Here is an 18,678-nt window from a genome sequence, read left to right as displayed (position 1 = left end):
CACTAAGAAGTCTGATAGGGCAAACTCATGACACATTTCAGTTCAATAAAAAATTAATATGGAAATAAATATAATAGTTATATGGGGCTGCTAATGTATTTTTATTGTTATTTTTTTTAAATACATGAAAATCAGAGCTAAGTGCCACCAAAATGATGCTGAAGCATAAGCCGCTAAATGTATTTTCTATTGGAAAAAATAAATAAATAAAATACAGTGAGCAGGGCTTAAAATATTGCTATAAATAATCTCACCAATAGGGTTAGTCCGGGTCAAACAGCGCGGTGAACCAGATACACTGTATAGTTGTGGGATATTTGTTGCATAAGTAAAAATAGAATTAAAAGAAAAGCAAGATTTAAAATATTGCAAATATCATCCAATTCTCTTCAATTCTCATCCTGACTCCGAACATCACCCAAAATAATCTACAATTGCGTTTTAAAAGTTACAGTTTTGGAAAAGGGCCAGGGGCATGCTCCACAACATCTTCGCCTGTCATTAACAAAGGTAGTGTAAAATGTATTTTAAGACTAAAAATGCAAAAGATTCTGAAAGTGGTCCCCCAAACCCCCTGCCCCGTCACCTAATAGGAGATAATAAAAAATTTTGTTTTTAAAGTTTTAATTTCAAGTAATGGCGTGGGTAGCATCCCCTAGCCTCTTCTCCCCCAAACATTAATAAAGATATTCTAAAATACATGAGTCTCAAAAGTCCGAGGTTTCGTTTAATCCAAGGTGCTTTATTTATATTTTAAGGAAGATTTTTTTTTATAAGCTAAAAGAATGACTTGGATTAAAATTCAAAAATGAAAGTCTTTTACTATTCTAAAGTTTCCTTAACTGCATACTATAATGTAATAAAAAGATATGCATATGTCAATGACAGCAAAGCTTGGCAAGTGGCATAAAATATTTATGAACTTCTAGAGATGGATTAAGGTGATAACAGTTTGATACGAAAATAGATTAGAATAGTATTTCCCTTTAAGTGACCGTAGTTAGCCTAAGGCTGCATTTTGGGGACTTTTCTTTTCATCAGAACTTCACTCAAAACCACTTTTGCTAAAACACGACATTTGTGCCTTTTCTGGAAATGCTCCCCCCCCCCCCCCCGCAATCCCAAAAGTTGGGTCATCTCTTGAGTGGAAAAGATCCTCCAAATTGGAGATGGTTGGATGAGGACCACCAGGTCACGTGACATGAAATGAATCTATGACGTTTGTGTTTTTGGAGCAATTTTACTCACCTTCGCTACCTGTTTCCTGTCAAAGCCATCGCGACTCAGCCTAAATAATAGTGAACCGTTCTTGCCTGCTGTAGTGTGCTTACGCAGAAAAATTTTGGGTCTTTATACTATGATGTAGGTCTTTCACTCATGGACTCTTGGCATAAAAGTATCATATTGGAGTTGGCAATATGTTTTAATACCAAAGTTTCTGGGGATTGGCCCTCCAAATCCGCCTTGCTGAATCACTGGGAGTATTTTCTTTCATAGACGCCATTTTCAGTGTTCAAAGTTCAGGGCCCAATACAGGCTGATTTTGCTACCGTTTTTCGGTACCTTCACAAAAATCTTGTTTTAAAATTGGTACTTTCACAAAAACATCGAAAATTTCACAGAAATTCGTATTTTAAAATATAAAATTTGTTTCTCTGTTTAAAATAAAATTTACTCATAAAATAAAATTCTAAGCAGGTTTATATGAACAATCGCTTAAATAGAAAATTTTTTGTTGTATTTTAACTAATTTTTAGCTGTTTCTCGCCAAAGTGTATTTATGCAATATTATCACAATCTTTCAACATCTGTTTTGGGAAACCGTTTTTCTCATAATTTCCTCACAGTACATAGTCCATTAAGCTGAAATTACGATGATATTTTTCATACTTCTTAGATTTTTAGCTCCCCCTCCCCAAAAAACGAAACCTGTAAAAAATAATACTAGGTGACATTTACACTTTTCGAACTAAAATTTCACTTGTTCTACTTCTCTTTTGCAAAAATTAGGATGCCCCTAAAATTTCAGAAAAAAAAGAAAACAATGCTGATGAAAATTTTTTTCACAAAAATAGAATGATGCAATACTTTCACAAAAATAGGTAACGAGAAAAAAATCCTGGATTGGCCCCTGAAGTTAGTGCTACCAACACCAACATGACTTTGCCTAATAAGTGTACTGATGGGGGACGAATCTTGAAAAGATAAGGATAAAAATTAAACAGGAATGTAAGTCTTACATAGTTTTTTTAATACAAAGTTTCAGTATCAATTCTGCAAAAACACTAGGGTGGTCAAAAAAAATCGATTTTCGAATTTATTCCGCGGCACCTACCTAAAATGTGCCAATGAACTAGAAAACATGATTTGCAAAGTAAGAGTGAAGGCTTTCACGGCCGGTGTCAATATTATGAAAGGATTCCGGGCTGTTGTGCCGTGGTCTGAGTGTATATTCTCCAAACGTTTCGGCTGCATCTGCGGCAGCCATCCTCAGTGGTTCCGAGTTCGTAACTTCCAGGGAAGAGACTTCTTGGCAACTGATGCAAGTGTCGAAGTGCTGTCAACATTTATAGGGCATGGGTCCTCTTTAAGGTGATAACAGTTTGATACGAAAATAGATTAGAATAGTATTTCCCTTTAAGTGACCGTAGTTAGCCTAAGGCTGCATTTTGGGGACTTTTCTTTTCATCAGAACTTCACTCAAAACCACTTTTGCTAAAACACGACATTTGTCAGCAGCCAATCCCCGAGCAGGAAAAGGAGAGCCTAAGCTCCAATCAGGAAGCGATGAAGACAGACATTCACCAGCCAATCCCAGTCCAGAACCAAGAGGACCCATGCCCTATAAATGTTGACAGCACTTCGACACTTGCATCAGTTGCCAAGAAGTCTCTTCCCTGGAAGTTACGAACTTGGAACCACTGAGGATGGCTGCCGCACGTGCCACAAAGAGGCTAAAGTTACAAAAAAATGATTTTTAGCGAAAAATCATAGTTTTTCTTCTTTAAAACCAAAACTTTTCATCCTAAAAATTTCGTTCTGGTCTCAGTTTATAGGAAATTTTGTTCTCGTAATGAGTTGTATAATCCATTTTTTAAACAAAATTTGTAGAATGATACTTGGCATTTTTCAGGTCAGGTCGTGAAAGATTTCATCAATAAGGAATTTTCATGCAAAGACCAAAAAGCAATACAATATTCAATTACATTTATTTGCTCTTGGTTAATTTTAATTTATTCATTAAAAAGGCTTCGTTTGGAGGTACAGTAGAACTCAATTATCTGAGCTAATTTGGACTGCTAGTGCCTCGGATGTCAAAAATCTCGGTTAATAGAAACTTTGCATAAAATACCTGTTAGGATCTCTGACTTTTAAAAAGTATTAATTAAAATGTAATAGAATATTTTTAAAAGATAAAAATGGAGAATGTAAAAAGCAATGTTTTAACAGTTGAAAAAATAAAATAGAATATAACTTGTAGTAAGTTTTTAAAAAATATTTATTTATTGCCGAGTTAAGTATTAAAAGATGCGTTAAAATAATCAAACTTCTAGAAAATATTCTTATTTTTAAATTTAACTCTCTTCATTTAATATTAAATAAAAGTTTTTTTTTTTTTAATAGTCTTAGTTATCGGCTCGGTTAACAGAAACCTCGGTTAATGCAAGCTCGATTCATCGAGGTTCTACTGTACTTTAAAAATTAAATGCAACAAGCTGATTTAAAATAAAAAAGCTAAGCAGTTCAGAAGAGAAAGCAGAGTTAAAAATTACAAAAAAAAAAAAAGAAAAAATCTAATGCATTTTATTGCTTACACGGTTAAATTATACATCATTATGTTATTACTTTTCATTGAGAAGTTAAAAGTGGTAATGGCTTTGATACGGTAGATTTTGTTGAATGTGGAAAAATGTGCCTGCATTCGGACGTAACTTGCAATAGAAACTGTCGTTAGTTAGAAATTAGTTTTTACACCTGTTTCAGCTGTGCCATTGACAACCCTTAAACTTTTTACTATCTTTTTAGCTTTAATATAATATTGGTTTTCACACTATTCATCAAGATGAGTATTAAAAACTTTGTGTTGATTTTAAATCTCTTTAAAAAATTGTATCTCTTTAAAAGTTTGAGGAAAAAGGAAAAAAATCTACTTCTTTGTCCAGTAAAGTAAGCTTCTTTCAGATTGAGCTGTGCTTTTGTATCCCTATCATCACAATCATCTTTATTATCTCCTATTTCGAATTTTAATTTTACCGCCTTTGTTTTGATATCGTTTTTTCTCGCTAAAGTATCATCAAAAAAGGGAAATGTAACCTTCTCTGAGTTCAAAGACCACAAGTGGTTAATTATTTTAGGTAGTTTTGTGCCTACATCATCTTCATAGATACTCTTGTATTGAACCAAAGATTTTACTAACTGTAGATCTTGGTTGGGGGTCAAAGCCGGATCGCAGACAATAAACCATACTTTTCCGTAAATATTGTTGATAAACAACTAAATATTTTCAATACCTTTTATCTTTAAATCAATTAAGGAGAGCTTATTCCTGGGAAGATATATTTTTAAAGAGTATATGAGGCGGTGAGAAGCAAAGGAATATAATTGACAAAATTAAAATTTTCGATATAGTCATTACAAATAGGGGAACGTCTCCTCTGCTTTGGAGCAAGAGATGTTACTGGTAGTTCTGGTAGGGGCTGTTATATAGCTTGATTTAGAAAAAAAGTTCAATGAAAGCCTACCTAGGATCTGCACTTTATAAGGAACATTTTATAAGGAACTTGAAAAGTTCACTTACATCCCTTTGCTTCTCACTACGTCATATGGCCTTTGCCATCCATCTTGTGTGATGAATAGCTCCACGTACTCGAAAAGTAACATTGTTTGGAGAAAGACTCCCTAAATAAGTTAAGCAAAGTGGAATGAACTTCTTATAGGCATCCCTAAGCTGCTACTGTTTTTATTTCTCAAAAAGAAAGCTTGAAATTTCACCTGGATTGCTTATTTTGTTTTTAATCTTCTATACTTGCTTTGAACTGCTTCTTATCTATACTATTCATCCTGAAATTCTTGAAAAATATCTGGTTGAGGACTAGTGGACATACCTATTTTGCAAATCAAAACTCCTTTCAAACCAACTTCTAAGATATGGTAGCGACATGTTAAATACAAAAACTTTTTCTGTAACAACTGTACTGACAAAACACAGGTTTGTACTACAAAAAGGAGCCATAAAATGACTATCATTTTAACTGAAGCCCTAACAAATCCTCGTCTAAGAACACAGGCTACTTTCCTGGGAATCGTAGTTTTTCGTTTCTTTGGGGGGTCGAAAACCCTTACAAGAATGGGATTTTTAAGTTTTTGGTTAAGTGTTTAGCACTGACCACCAAGGAGGAAAGCAACATTCCGTATTTATAACCTTTACAGCTAATTTCATAAGTTTTACATGCAGTTGTTTGTTTTAGCTTTGAGTTTTAGAGACATAACTATAGTACAGTGAAATCTTGTTACAACGAAATTCAAATTATCAGAAATTTTCTTTGTTGTAAAGTGGTTTTAGTAGTAATGAAATTCAAGCAACGTAATGAAAATCAAATCGGAGCTGAAAATTTCTTTCGTTGAAACTGATATTTCGTTGTATCGGTATTCGTTGTAACAGGATGTCACTGCATATATTTCTGATAATATTGCTGTTTTTGCTCTAATAGCTTAACATTGTAAAGAGGTTACAACCGTTAACTAAAAGAAGCAATACAATTTATATTGTAATGATTCGTTCTTTTTACGCGCTTTGAGGATATTAGCTACGACCTGACTTGAAAAATCCTGAATAATGTTCAATCAATTTTTACAATAATTTAGATGAAATTAGACTTAAAGAGAATAAAATTCCCTATGAAATAAGACCAGAACGAAGTTTCTAGAATGAATAGTTTTGGTTTTACAGATGAAAAACTACGATTTTTGCTAAAAATTGCCATTTTTTGAATCTTAAGCCTCTTTGCGGCACGTGTTAATGTCATCAAAATGAGTTGAAACTTTGCAAATCACATTTTCTAGTCTATTGGTACATTTTAGGGGGGGGGGGGGTGGCGCAAAAGATTAGATGAAAAAAGTTTTTCCCCATGTACCTTGTGACCACCCTCATTGGTTTTGTTTTTATTGAATGTGCCAATTATATAATTTGTTTTTAATTTGCTATTAATTTTGATGCTTTAGCTAGAATGTCAGCACGCAAAATGAGAATCATGGAGATGATGAAGAGGGATGAAAAATTCCAGAAACAGAGAGTGTATGGTACTTTTGCTGATTTTGACTCCTTAAATGATGCTTTACCAACATTACAAGAGCTCACAGATCTTACAAAGCACCAGTAAGTCTAATTTTAATGATTATACATTATACAGTCAACTCTTTCAAATCTGCAGAATTTAGGACTAGGAGCATTTAACGGTATTTGTGACATAGGGGTGTCCGTAAAAACTTGTTAAAAGGATAAAAATTTTTATACTGAAAAAGCACATTCTAAAATAATATCATATTTCTCTTCATTCACTTCATATATTGCAGGTAATCGCACTCAAAACAACAAAAATACAACTTTTATCATTATAGGCTCTGCATTGAATTTTTTTCAATAGTGACTTGAACTAAATTTCAAGCCCAAGCTGGTGCTTAGGACAAATAAAGTAAAGGATCATCTCTTATACAGATAATAATTTTAATCAAAAAGTGAATTTGTTAAAAAATTATAAGTTCTGAAAATGATGATTATAGAGTCCATAACAATAACTAGAAGAAAAGTTTTGTTAAAATTCTTATTTATGCATTTTATGTCATAAAATTGAATATTTTCTAATCTCAACTAGAGTGTTACAATATTCTAAAATAAGTTTCATGATTATTTAATTTTTGGTATTTTTTATTTTCTAAATTTGGTTAAAGACTCCACAAAACGTTACAGACTCTATATTTGACAACTGTTTCAACACAGCTCTTTCTTTACCAAAATACTTGAACAGATTGTAAAATGTACAGAAAAAAAAAAAAAAAACTAAAACTAAGCCCTGTAAAAGGAATTAAAACTCTGACTCTCAGAAGAATTTTGAGTGCACAAGTGTGTAGGGTCAGGGCACATTGATCTACTTCTCTACTTTTCTTTTATTTATTTATTTATTTTTTATTTCATCATAAAATTCAATTAGTAGTTTTATTTTCTTCCATGAGTTTAATTAAATATTTGTCATCATCCCAGAAAATGTTCAGTTCATTAACTTTTTAAACATTTATATTTTAACAGAACTTTGTGAAGTGAACCAACCTGCCCCAGTCCCGGGGTTCCTTGATTCACATTACAAAAACAACTTCTGTTACAATTTTAATGATAAATATTATCCAACATTTGTAAAAAACAAATGTTTTGTGCATGAAATACACTGCCCGCTCAGTCATTCCAGCTGAGGACTGCAGTTTCGTTGATTGGCAGTGTATTTCATTTATTTCTGCCTTAGCCCTGGCTAATGAGCGGTAACTTACTGAATAAATGTTTTGTGATTAGAATTAAAAACCACAGATTTAAAGATCAATATAATTAAAATTGAAAATCTACTTTTGCTATCTATGACCTGTTACATTTTTTCAAGAATCAGCACAATTAGGGTTTTTATCAACTTGACTATTGCTAAAACTAGAGTATTGCTTTTTAAATTATTTTAAAAGTTTATGTGGGTTTTCTAAAATTGAATCAATACACCCCAGGTTCTTGATCTAAAAAACTGTTGTCCTGATTTTTTTCTTTTCTACAAAAAATAAACTGCAAATACTTAGGAACTGAAATAACCTATTTTAGGAGAGGAATTCAATTTATTGCTTCATTCTTCATGAAAACCATTTAAAAAAATAAAGCAGCTTAGTTTTGAAAGTTACTCAACCAAAAATAACACTGCCAAATTAACAGTTACTGAAATTTGTTCAATATAACTGCACTATGTGATTCCATTATAGGAACTATAGGACTATAGGTGCTACATTTTGTTGGTCATAAATTTAAAACAAAAAAAGGTATTATCAAGGCTGTTCTAATGAGTCCCAATTTCCCCTATTGTCTTATGAAGTGTTGACTGACCTGGTGGTCCCGAATTTCAGTATATTTCTAGCGTGACATTTGAAAAATTTCCTGTATTATATCGCAAAAAAAAAAAAAAAAAATCACTTTCAGGACAAAATAAAAGAAGCATGCCATTTAGTACATTAAATTAGGGCCATTGAACGAAAAAACATCTTCTGTGCTATACATGACCGATCATGCATTTAATTAATTAAACGTAATTATTTGAACGGAAAATGAACCAAAATTTTGTGGCTTAAGAAGATATAAGGCATTGAGAAGCAAAGGGGTATAAGTGGACTTTTGAGTAAAACGCGTTTAAAGATAACATGCTAGGTAGACTTTCATTGAATTTTTTTTCTAAATCATGCTGTATTGCAGAACCTACCATGGCTACTAGTACTATCGCTTGCCCAAAGACCGAAATTAAAATTTTGCCACATACATTCCTTTTCTGCTCACTGCCTCATATGTAATTTCTGAATTTAAAAAATGTTGCCTTTTTTAATTGAATTAGCAAAAAATTTAAGTTACCTATAAAAATGCAATTTTAAAAATTTTGGCTTAAAAACATCATGGGCCGTGGTGGCCTGATCGGTAAGTCATTAGACTTGGGGCCGGAGAATCTCGGGTTCGATCCTCGCTGGTCGAAGATCCACCATCAATCATTAATGGTGACTGGGTGACGTTAAATATGCTTGTGGTCACAATGTCCTCCAAGTGAAACGATATCTCTGGGTGTGCCAGACCAGAAAGTTATTCGGCTCCTGGCCTGGTTCTAAATTCTCAAACTGTCCATAGATGGCACCACCATCTATTGTCTTGTCTTCTGAAGGCAAGGCGCCTGGCACGCAGTCCTTCATAGTTTGAGGGCCAGAGGTCCCTTCGATAGTTTATAGTTGAAAACATCATCTCCTCTCCCTCTTAAAGTTTATCCAGAAATTTCTATCTACCGAAGATAGTCCTGTATTGATCACTTTCGATAATCAAGGTTCTGCTGTAAAAGTTAAATTGCAAGTAAAATTTGAATTAAAACCTATCATTTCTAATAACAAATTCAAGACAATGTAAAAAGCAGACAGAAGAAATCAACATAGCCACACTTGGTCCAGGCACGTAGCTAGAACTTTGTTAAGGGGGGGGGGGGGTCCAAGGTTGCACGAACTTCAAAAGAGGAAGCATGCTAAAACAGAATTAGTAGCTGATAATTACACAAGATAAGATAAATCCAATTAAAACTGATTGTTAAGTATGATAATTAACTAAAATTAAGTAAATAATTGAAATTAATAGAGTCATTAGTTAAACTTAATTAACAAAAATTTTATGTTAAGTGGTAAATTAATTATTGTCAGTTTGTAAATTAACATTAGACTGAAAGTTATCACATACAAAGTTTCCAAATATGGGTGAACCTCTGTCCTCATGAAAATAAGTGATATATTTTCTATTAATAAAAAGGACACAATAAAAGAAAAACAGAAAACTAAAACTGCATTAGAAATTACTTGGAAAATGCTTGCGATAATTTAATAAAATATTAAAGCTTTGTGATATATTTCATTTGTACATATGCCATTTTATTTGAAAACTAGAAAGCCACCCGTCAAATTGCTTCAACTCTTCTTCATTTGAACGGAGCAATTGCCTGTTTGGTGATATTTTGATAGTTGAAATTTTAACTCTAACACCAGTGGATTAACCCTAAACTCAAGTAGATAGCGTTCATTATTTTTGTTTCTTCATTCCTCTGAAATGACACAGTCTTACCAGTAAAACTGTTAAGTTACCGGATCGAGTTCAGCCTTGACACAATAAAGCCTTTCCCTGCATGTTACACATTACCAAAACATATTATCAAATTACATATCATGCCATGGCGTGAATTCATTGTTGAAACACGCGGGTTACTTGATCATCGGCATTACTAATATGAGGATAAATAAATCTATATCTACGGAGTCGAATGTATAACTATATGAATGTTACATAACGTAACCCTGTCCGATTTGAACAACATTTCAGGCAAAACCCCACACTCTCTCAATGAAAATATTAACAAGGTTTCATTTAAAAAGCTGGAATTAGTTTTTATTTACTTACATTTATAATATTCTTTTGATAATACGGAATAGAATGATATTTCCAATCTTATCCGTTTTCTAATTATCATTCCTAATCATCAATTAAATGCTTGAACAAACTATTAACTGTTTGAGGGACGGAGACTTCCTTTAAAGCAACCATTTTATATATATATATATATTTTCTTTCTTCAGCCAACTGACACAGTGATTTCAGTTAGCTGAAAAAAAAAGAGAAGCAAAAAATAAATGGTGTTCTCAAGTGAAGTCACTATTCCTCAAAGGGTGAAAGCTGTTCGAAAAAAATTTTAAGTATCGAAAAAGGCGTATTGCTGTGTTTTATCATTATTTTTTTCTTTCTAATGGGGCTGTGTTAAAGGCTTTAGCCTTTTGCGGAACAAGTGCGAATCAACGATATGGCATATGCCACAATTAAGGCACAGATGTGAATGTCACAGGAAAATTTGATGCCCAGTTTCCACCAGATGGAGACATCTGAGCTCTCTTCAATGTGAAACTGCAAAAGGAATTTAATTTTGTCAAGAGCATTCACAGTCAAACGACTTAAGGGATCTTTTGCATGCCGATTAAGGGAATGTATGCCTAATGAATTAAATTAAGCATCTGTGTAATTTTATTTTAACAACATGTTGTTAATTTTAACAACAATACATATATTTTACAACGCAGGTAATGATTTTTTTTCTTTAATACGATGTTAGCAAAACACTCTATTGCAAGAAATAGTAAATATCTTTTGCTTGAAGAAAATAAGAGTTTTTTTAAAAAAGGCAATATAGAAATGAAAAACTCAAAAAAATTTACCTCATATTCACCTTTTTTGTTTCTTTGCTTGTAACGCAGTAAATAGCGGTAATTTTCACCTAGCAATTTATAGTTAAATGCATCTGTCTGTTTTTTGTTACGTTTAATGCTACCTTCACAATTTACTAAAGATGGATGCATAGATGCTAATTAAATAACTCCTTAGTACAAAACCAGTGAATAACAATCAGAAAATGTATTCCAATGATGCAAATACAAATATGTTTAATGGAACAACATCAAATGAGATTTTTTCGTCAATTAAAAACTGACTAACTGTTTTCTTTTGGGATCATAGAATCACACTTCAGTAAGATTTAAAAGTAACAATTTCTAATAAATTACGTATTACATGCGTTAATATGGCCTAGCTTGTAATTTTATAAACTGATCACAGTAAAATATTCAAGTAATTTTCAATTTCATTTTTCTATAAAATTTTGATACCGCGAAAAGCTTGTTACATCAACTTCAAGTTTTATTTATTCATTTGTTTTATTCATTTTACCTTCAAACACGAATTATTTTTGGGCATTTAATATGTTCTATGATGATGCTTAAATATTGGTGGGGGGGGGGGGGAATATTAGTAAAAAACCTACGTAATTTGTTACTCAGAAAGGAGAGAGATGTTAAAAATAATCTAAAAGTTCAAATAAAACTCTTATCAAAATATAAAATGAATCTGAAATGAACCATGCCAAAAATATAAAGAGTTAAAATGAAAAAAAAAATCAATAATTATTTTTTTTCATCCTCAAACACACGAAATGTGTAGAATTTCTTTTTTCGCCGCTGACTTGGAATCTAAAATTAGTTTTTAAATGGAAAAACACATTAACACGTAAAATTGCTCTTTTTGCTAAGAAAACATTAAAAGGGAGCACTGCGACTTACCTAGTTTGGGTAAACGTAATTTTCTTTTGCATGCAATTTTGTTCAAGATATGTTTCCTATAAGTATGACGTAGATAAAAACTGCGTGTTAAAACAGAAAAGAATCGTAATTCAATTACTGATTCACCAGAAACACACCTCACTCTGGCTGTCTTTCGTACAACATGCGTCTACGAAATCCACGAAAATCCAAAAAGAAAGGAGAAAGAAATAAAGAAAACCACGCCAATGAGACTGTGGGATACGACGAAAGTGGCAATAAATGCTTGTTTTTACTTTGCCAATGGCAATTTGGTGGATCAAAGGTGAGGGGCTGAATTTCAAGGTCACACTTCCCAGCTGGTTTGAAAGAAGAAAAGGACATTTCCCCGTTTCGGACAAAGCAAAAATCAGACGAAAATTGGGAACTGTTGTTGTTGCACGAGGTTCTCGTGTTCTGAATTGACTCAAGCGCTGAGAAAATAGCTGATTAATGGGAATATTTAAGGGGAAAATGCTGCGTATTATAAAAACATTATCTTTCGGAAAAATTTTGTTGATGCGAGATGCAACAACTGAGAAAAAAGGACAGGGGTCTTTCGGGAAGGGGGGGGGGGGGGTCCGGACCCCATGGACCTCTCCCTTGGCTACGTCCTTGCTTGGTCTATTCCAATAGCAGAGCCACCTACAAGCTGGTTTTTTACCTATACAGGTGTACCCTCCCCCCTCCTAAGAGCAAGGGCACACCCTCTAAATATTCCAAAGATCCCCCCCCCTCTTCAATAGCTAGAGCCTCCCCCGCAAAAATGAAAAAATACCCCTCAAAACAAACCCCCTAAAAACATTAATGGCACAGTCTGTGCTATGACTCCTCCCCCCCAGGTGGACACCCCTCACATATTATGATGAAGAAATAGAAATAACAGTTGACTCGATCATTGAAACTATTGAATAAGGTAGTAGTGTTGTTGTTTCGACTCTAAACATAAATTCAAACAATACTCAAACGTAACAAATTTTTGTAGAGTCCATAACAAGTTCATAAACATGTAGTTCTTTAATAAATAATTCCTTAAAAAACATTTTTACCTTTTTAATAATTATTTTGATGTGTAAATGTATTATAGATAGACATAGTAAAACACATTCATCAGGTAAGAATACTTATTACTTTCACAGAAAATTGGAAGATAGTTTAAGCAAAAATGTCCATGTCTTTTGAGTGTAGAGTCTGTAACATGCTGTATATCTTCCTATATTTTTAGAAATTCAAAACAAATCTAAACTTTTTTCAATGCCATGACATAAGTACACATAGGACCATACATTTACAAAAAGTTTAAGTTTGCTATTTGCACTAATCATGAGTAGGAGGCTAAAACATCCTCATGAAGTGTAGAGTCCGTAACAGCCAAATACTGTGAAATGCCCCACTAAGCAGTTTGCAGATTTTGTAATTTTAGTGTCAGGTCATTGATTTGTTTACCCATTATTTGTTAGGCTATGTTATTATCAATGTTTTCATAGAAGGAAAATACTATGATACCTACAGATGCTACTCTAATCAGCAATTAATTTTTAAGTGTTTTAATTTATGCTGTTTGTTTATTTTAGCATCTCTTTATAATTATATAGTCCCTAGCAGTCATAAATAAGCAGTTTTTGGGACCATTTTGCAATAAAAAATGTTTTTATGTCCAGACTTCCAATCATGGGGCGGACACATTTGTCGGCTAAATTTTGACTTGAATGGAATCGTTTATTCTTCCCGATACAAATGCAAACAAAACCTGCAATTAATGATAATGGATGAAAATAGGCCTTTCTTCAATTTTGTCATTTTTAAGGCATACAAGATCGGTTAGAAATGTATCCTAACTTTCCAGGGGAAAAAAACTGATACACCTGGTACATTGGAAACCTGATCTCCTGCAAAGTAGATACTTAAGGTTTTTTTTTTTTAACCGTTTACATGCCAAACTATTGATGGAAAGTCAGATTTGGATAATTTTTTGAAATTATGTCTGTTTATGTCTAATAAACACATAACTAGCATTAAATTTCCAGAAAAAAATTACTTAATGTGTTTTTTTAGTGTGTTTCATTTTTGGAACATTGGTCCTTTGCATGAAGTTTTTAAAATAAATATTCAACATTTGGAAAGTGACTGTCGGACAGTTTCAATGTTTTGATTGAGTTTGTGAAAATTAGCTTCTTTCCACCAATTGAAGTTACTTTTCATTCTTTTCTTCTCTTTTTTTCTATTTCCTAACAATCTTTATGTTTTCTTAAGTTTTCATTTGTTTCTTAGTTGTACTGCTAATGATCCTAGCTTTTGCTTTTACTCCGATTTTCTTAATAAATTTTAGAGTTTGTTGAAAAAATATCTACTTGTTCACATTTTTGTAATTTGCTCTAAATCATGTTCCAAAGTATCTTCTAAGTAATTTGCCTGGTTTCATCAAGGGAAAATTGGCATATTATGCGTTGAGTCTGATAACTCCGAATCTGATGATGTTTCTAAATACGGCACAGCTTATGCTGCTATAAGAAATCTCTTTGACATTATTTAACATTTATGAATAGGGACTATCCATAAATGATCTCACTTTTTTCCTCATTTTTGATCTACCTCCCCATTTTTTCAAAAGTCATACTTCAGCTTACTCCCCCCCCCCTTTGTCACATGTCATGCATTTTTTCATAAATATATTCCTATAAAAATGCATGATGTCATACGTATTGTTACTCCCTTTCTCCCCATTGTCACTGATTCAGTTTCACAATCTCCCTCTCCCTCAAAGCGTGACATCATTTGTGGGCAGCCCCACAGTTGGTACAGGTGAAACAAAATTTCGCATAGCTCGGGGGGGGGGGGGGGCAAATTAACAAAATACTTTTAAAATATGAGGTGTCCAAAGTCCACTAATATTTTTTCAGTATATGACGTGACAATGCAGCTATTAGAGCACGTGTGGATTTAGAGCTATTTCCAATGTCCAACTGTTGTTGTTACTATTTCCTTTCCTATCGAAACCTTATTCAATCCTTTTAAAATATAAACTTATTTGGTTTTGCAAATATCTAAATGAGAGCACATTCAAAACGAAAAGATGAAATAATCATATGTTGTGAGGCCTAAAATTTATCCCTTGGAGTCGAGCAATTCGCTTCCCAGAAGTTTGACTCTTTGAAAGTGCCTATGTTCCAAAATTGGAACATGTTATTTTGAAGTGGCATATCTTTCGGAACTATCATCGTACTGGAATATCATTGGAATTCTGCAAGCATTTTTAAATCATACATTGAAGTATTTTTTACGAATAAATTAAATAACCTCCCACTTTCTGATAAAGGCGATTTTTGGTAAATTTTATGAGAAAAAACTGCAGAAAACTAGAAAAACACTCATTTTTAAACAATCGCTGTAAAAAGTCGAAAGTATATAAACAACCAAATAGCACTTCAAAAAATACTTCAAAGTAAGACGTAAATGTATTGATAAAAATTTGTTCATTGAAACATTTCTTATGGGAATTTTTAGTTAAATATGTTCCATATTTGGAACATTGGTGGGTAAACGGTTAAGGCTGATATAAGAGTTAAATTATTCTTCTCTGAAATAAAAGCTCCTAGATTGTTTTATCTGCTCCAAATGTATGATTAATTAAAGTAAGTGCTGCTTTCGAATTTTACTAAAAGAAAGCAAAAAGAAAAAGACAGCTGATGTACCGTGTATTTGTGGGAAATGATTAATCAGTATTCATATACAGTTGATTAATTTATGCACCATGTTTTATTTTAATATTCAGCAGTTTTTTTTTTTTTTTTTTTTTGAGCTGGATTTCGTGCTGTGTTTTAAAATTTGAATCCTTAAAGTAGCTGAATAAATTAACCGCCCATGATTCAGTTCATGGGCCAATCCAGGATTTTTTTCTCGCTACCTACTTTTGTGAAAGTTTTTTTTATCAGTGTTTTTGTGAAATTTTAAAGGCATCCTAATTTTTGTAAAAGAGAAGTACAACAAGTGAAATTTTAGTTTGAAAAGTGTAAATGTCATCTAGTATTATTTTTAACAGGTTTCGTTTTTTGGAGAGGGAGAGCTAAAAACCTAAGAATTACAAAAAATATCATCCTAATTTCAGCTTAATGGGCTATGTACTGTGTACAATATAGGAAATTATGGGAAAAAACGGTTTCCCAAAACAGATGTTGAAAAGATTGCGATAATATTGCATAAATACAGTCATCTAGTATTATTTTTAACAGGTTTCGTTTTTTGGAGAGGGAGAGCTAAAAACCTAAGAATTACAAAAAATATCATCCTAATTTCAGCTTAATGGGCTATGTACTGTGTACAATATAGGAAATTATGGGAAAAACGGTTTCCCAAAACAGATGTTGAAAAGATTGCGATAATATTGCATAAATACAGTCATCTAGTATTATTTTTAACAGGTTTCGTTTTTTGGAGAGGGAGAGCTAAAAACCTAAGAATTACAAAAAATATCATCCTAATTTCAGCTTAATGGGCTATGTACTGTGTACAATATAGGAAATTATGGGAAAAACGGTTTCCCAAAACAGATGTTGAAAAGATTGCGATAATATTGCATAAATACACTTTGGCGAGAAACAGCTAAAAATTAGTTAAAATACTACAAAAAGGTTTCTATTTAAGCGATTGTTCATAAAAACCTGCTTAGAATGTTATTTTATGAGTAAATTTTGTTTTAAACAGAGAAACAAATTTTGTATTTTAAAAGCGAATTTTTGTGAAATTTTCCATGTTTTGTGAAGCCACTGATTTTATAACTTGATTTTTGTGAAAGTACCGATTTCAAAACAAGATTTTTGTGAAGGTACCGAAAAACGGTAGCAAAATCAGCCTGTATTGGGCCCTGCAGTTAGTTGGCCCTCAATCTATAATAGATAAAATAACCAATCAACTTATTATATTTTTTATATTTGTGTTGTTAAGCATTTACTTTGAGACCAATTCCTGCGGCATTCATAATGTATTTGCCGTACTACTCTTTTATTTGAATATCGTTGCAATAATGTCCTTTTTTTTCCACAAAATTCTTTTCATTGCAACTTATGAAACTGTATTTCACATAGGAGCAAAATGAGAATTGTATTCACATAATATTTTTTTTTTTTTTGTTTCAGTAAGACCAGAAGAGAACAATATGAATCAGGTCGGCCAAATTCTTTCAGGAGACTAGATCAAGAAATGTACGTATAATTTTTATGTTAATATATTTTTAATTACCTTTTCTCTATGAGTAGGAAAACTTTGCTCCAGTTTATTAGAAAATTTCTTTTTTACCTCATATTCTCAATTAATGTTCAATTTTACAAACATTTAGATTGCAAACACTTATATGTAATATTTGTTGTAATATTTGTTGTAAGTCAAAAATTATTTTTGATATTACAAAGTTATGAAGTTCTTGTTAATAACATTTTGAACATTAATTGTGACCTTCTAATATGTGCCGTAATATTTATTTAGTTAATATTAAGCTTATTTGCATTTTAAATATTTTTCTCAAATAGTCGAGTACATGCGGACCAAAGTGAAATAGCTTATTTTCGTTTACTCACTCAATCATTTTCTAAAACACTTACGTATTTATTTCTTAATTAATTCATTACATTCCTTCATTTAGTGATTCACTTATTTATTCATTCATTCATTAATTTTCTTATTCATTCATTTTTCTTTGATTCACTCATTTATTTTTCTTCATATATTAATTAATTGCTTTAATTATTTGTTTGTTGTTCTTTTTTCTTCTCATTTATTCAGTAATTATTTCATTTATAGATTCATTTGATCAAAAATACTTTTAATAATCAAATAAAAAATATTTCATTCGAAAAATATTTCATTTTTAATTTTGCCCCATGATTTTTTCCTCTCTTTTTTGAAAGCTCCAAATTGCTGCCAAAAGTAAAAAATGTTTCAATGAAAGTTTTATTATAAAATACAATGTTCTTTCTTTTTGTTTTGTAATTTTCAAAACAAATTTCCAATTCGTTCATTTTAAAAAAGCTCAGTCATCTTAGCCATTTCACTTTGCCCCACGTTCCCCTACTTAAAAAAAATTCTGAATACTGAAATTTTAATTGAATATTGGTTGATTTTAGTTCCTTTCTCTCTCTTTTTTTTTTTACATAGGGTGAATGCTGTAGAAACATTTCAAGCTGTGTTCAAAGATGAAAATTATAAATCTGATCCATTTAATGCAATTTCATTGCATGTGAAACAAAGAATAGAAGCAGAAAGGAAAGAAAATTGATGTATATATTTGTTACATAAATAATAGTTTTGTTTACTGGTGTGGTATTTTATATCAGATCTTTGCTTTTACTTTTTTCCCCATTCAAATAAATCTTTTGAGTCCTGTTGCCCTTTTACATTTACATTCAAAGGTTAGTTGTTAAGTGAAAATCTGACAAAAAGAGGAAAAAAATCAGTAAATTTTGATATACAGTGAAACCTGTGTAAGTTGACCACTTGCAGTGCACTACTTTAGTGGTCAACTTAAACAGGTGGTCAACTTACAGAGGTAGATTTATATGATAAGGACTAATTCCGTGCCTGAAAAAAGAGGTCAACTTAGACAGGTGGTCAACTTCACAGGTTTTACCAGTAAAACCTGTGAAGTTGACCAGTAAGTCAGTACGTTAGTCAGTCTGTACGTCAGTCAGTACGTCAGTTAGTCAGTACGTCACCGCTCTAAGTTGTCCGCTTTTTTCAGGCACGAATTAGCCC

At 32.2% G+C, this 18,678-nt stretch overlaps 1 protein-coding gene across 3 annotated transcripts in view; it reads left to right on the top strand.

Moving 5' to 3' along the window:
* The window catches only part of LOC129217450 (uncharacterized), a 70,331-nt gene extending 52,093 nt beyond the window's left edge, over positions 1–18,238 (top strand). For all 3 annotated transcript variants that reach the window (XR_008580215.1, XM_054851752.1, XM_054851751.1), the window contains 3 exons: positions 6,223–6,376; positions 17,067–17,132; positions 18,082–18,238. Coding sequence is in view for 2 of the 3 variants with exons in the window: in XM_054851752.1 (XP_054707727.1) it covers positions 6,223–6,376; positions 17,067–17,132; positions 18,082–18,202 (341 nt within the window). In the remaining variant the exon portion in view is untranslated. The remainder of the gene's footprint in view (positions 1–6,222; positions 6,377–17,066; positions 17,133–18,081) is intronic.
* Positions 18,239–18,678: the final 440 nt, after the last annotated feature.

Source organism: Uloborus diversus, chromosome 2 (assembly GCF_026930045.1).
Source record: "Uloborus diversus isolate 005 chromosome 2, Udiv.v.3.1, whole genome shotgun sequence".
In the NCBI taxonomy this organism is placed as follows: Eukaryota; Metazoa; Arthropoda; class Arachnida; order Araneae; family Uloboridae; genus Uloborus; species Uloborus diversus.
This window is presented reverse-complemented; position numbering and strand designations above follow the sequence as displayed.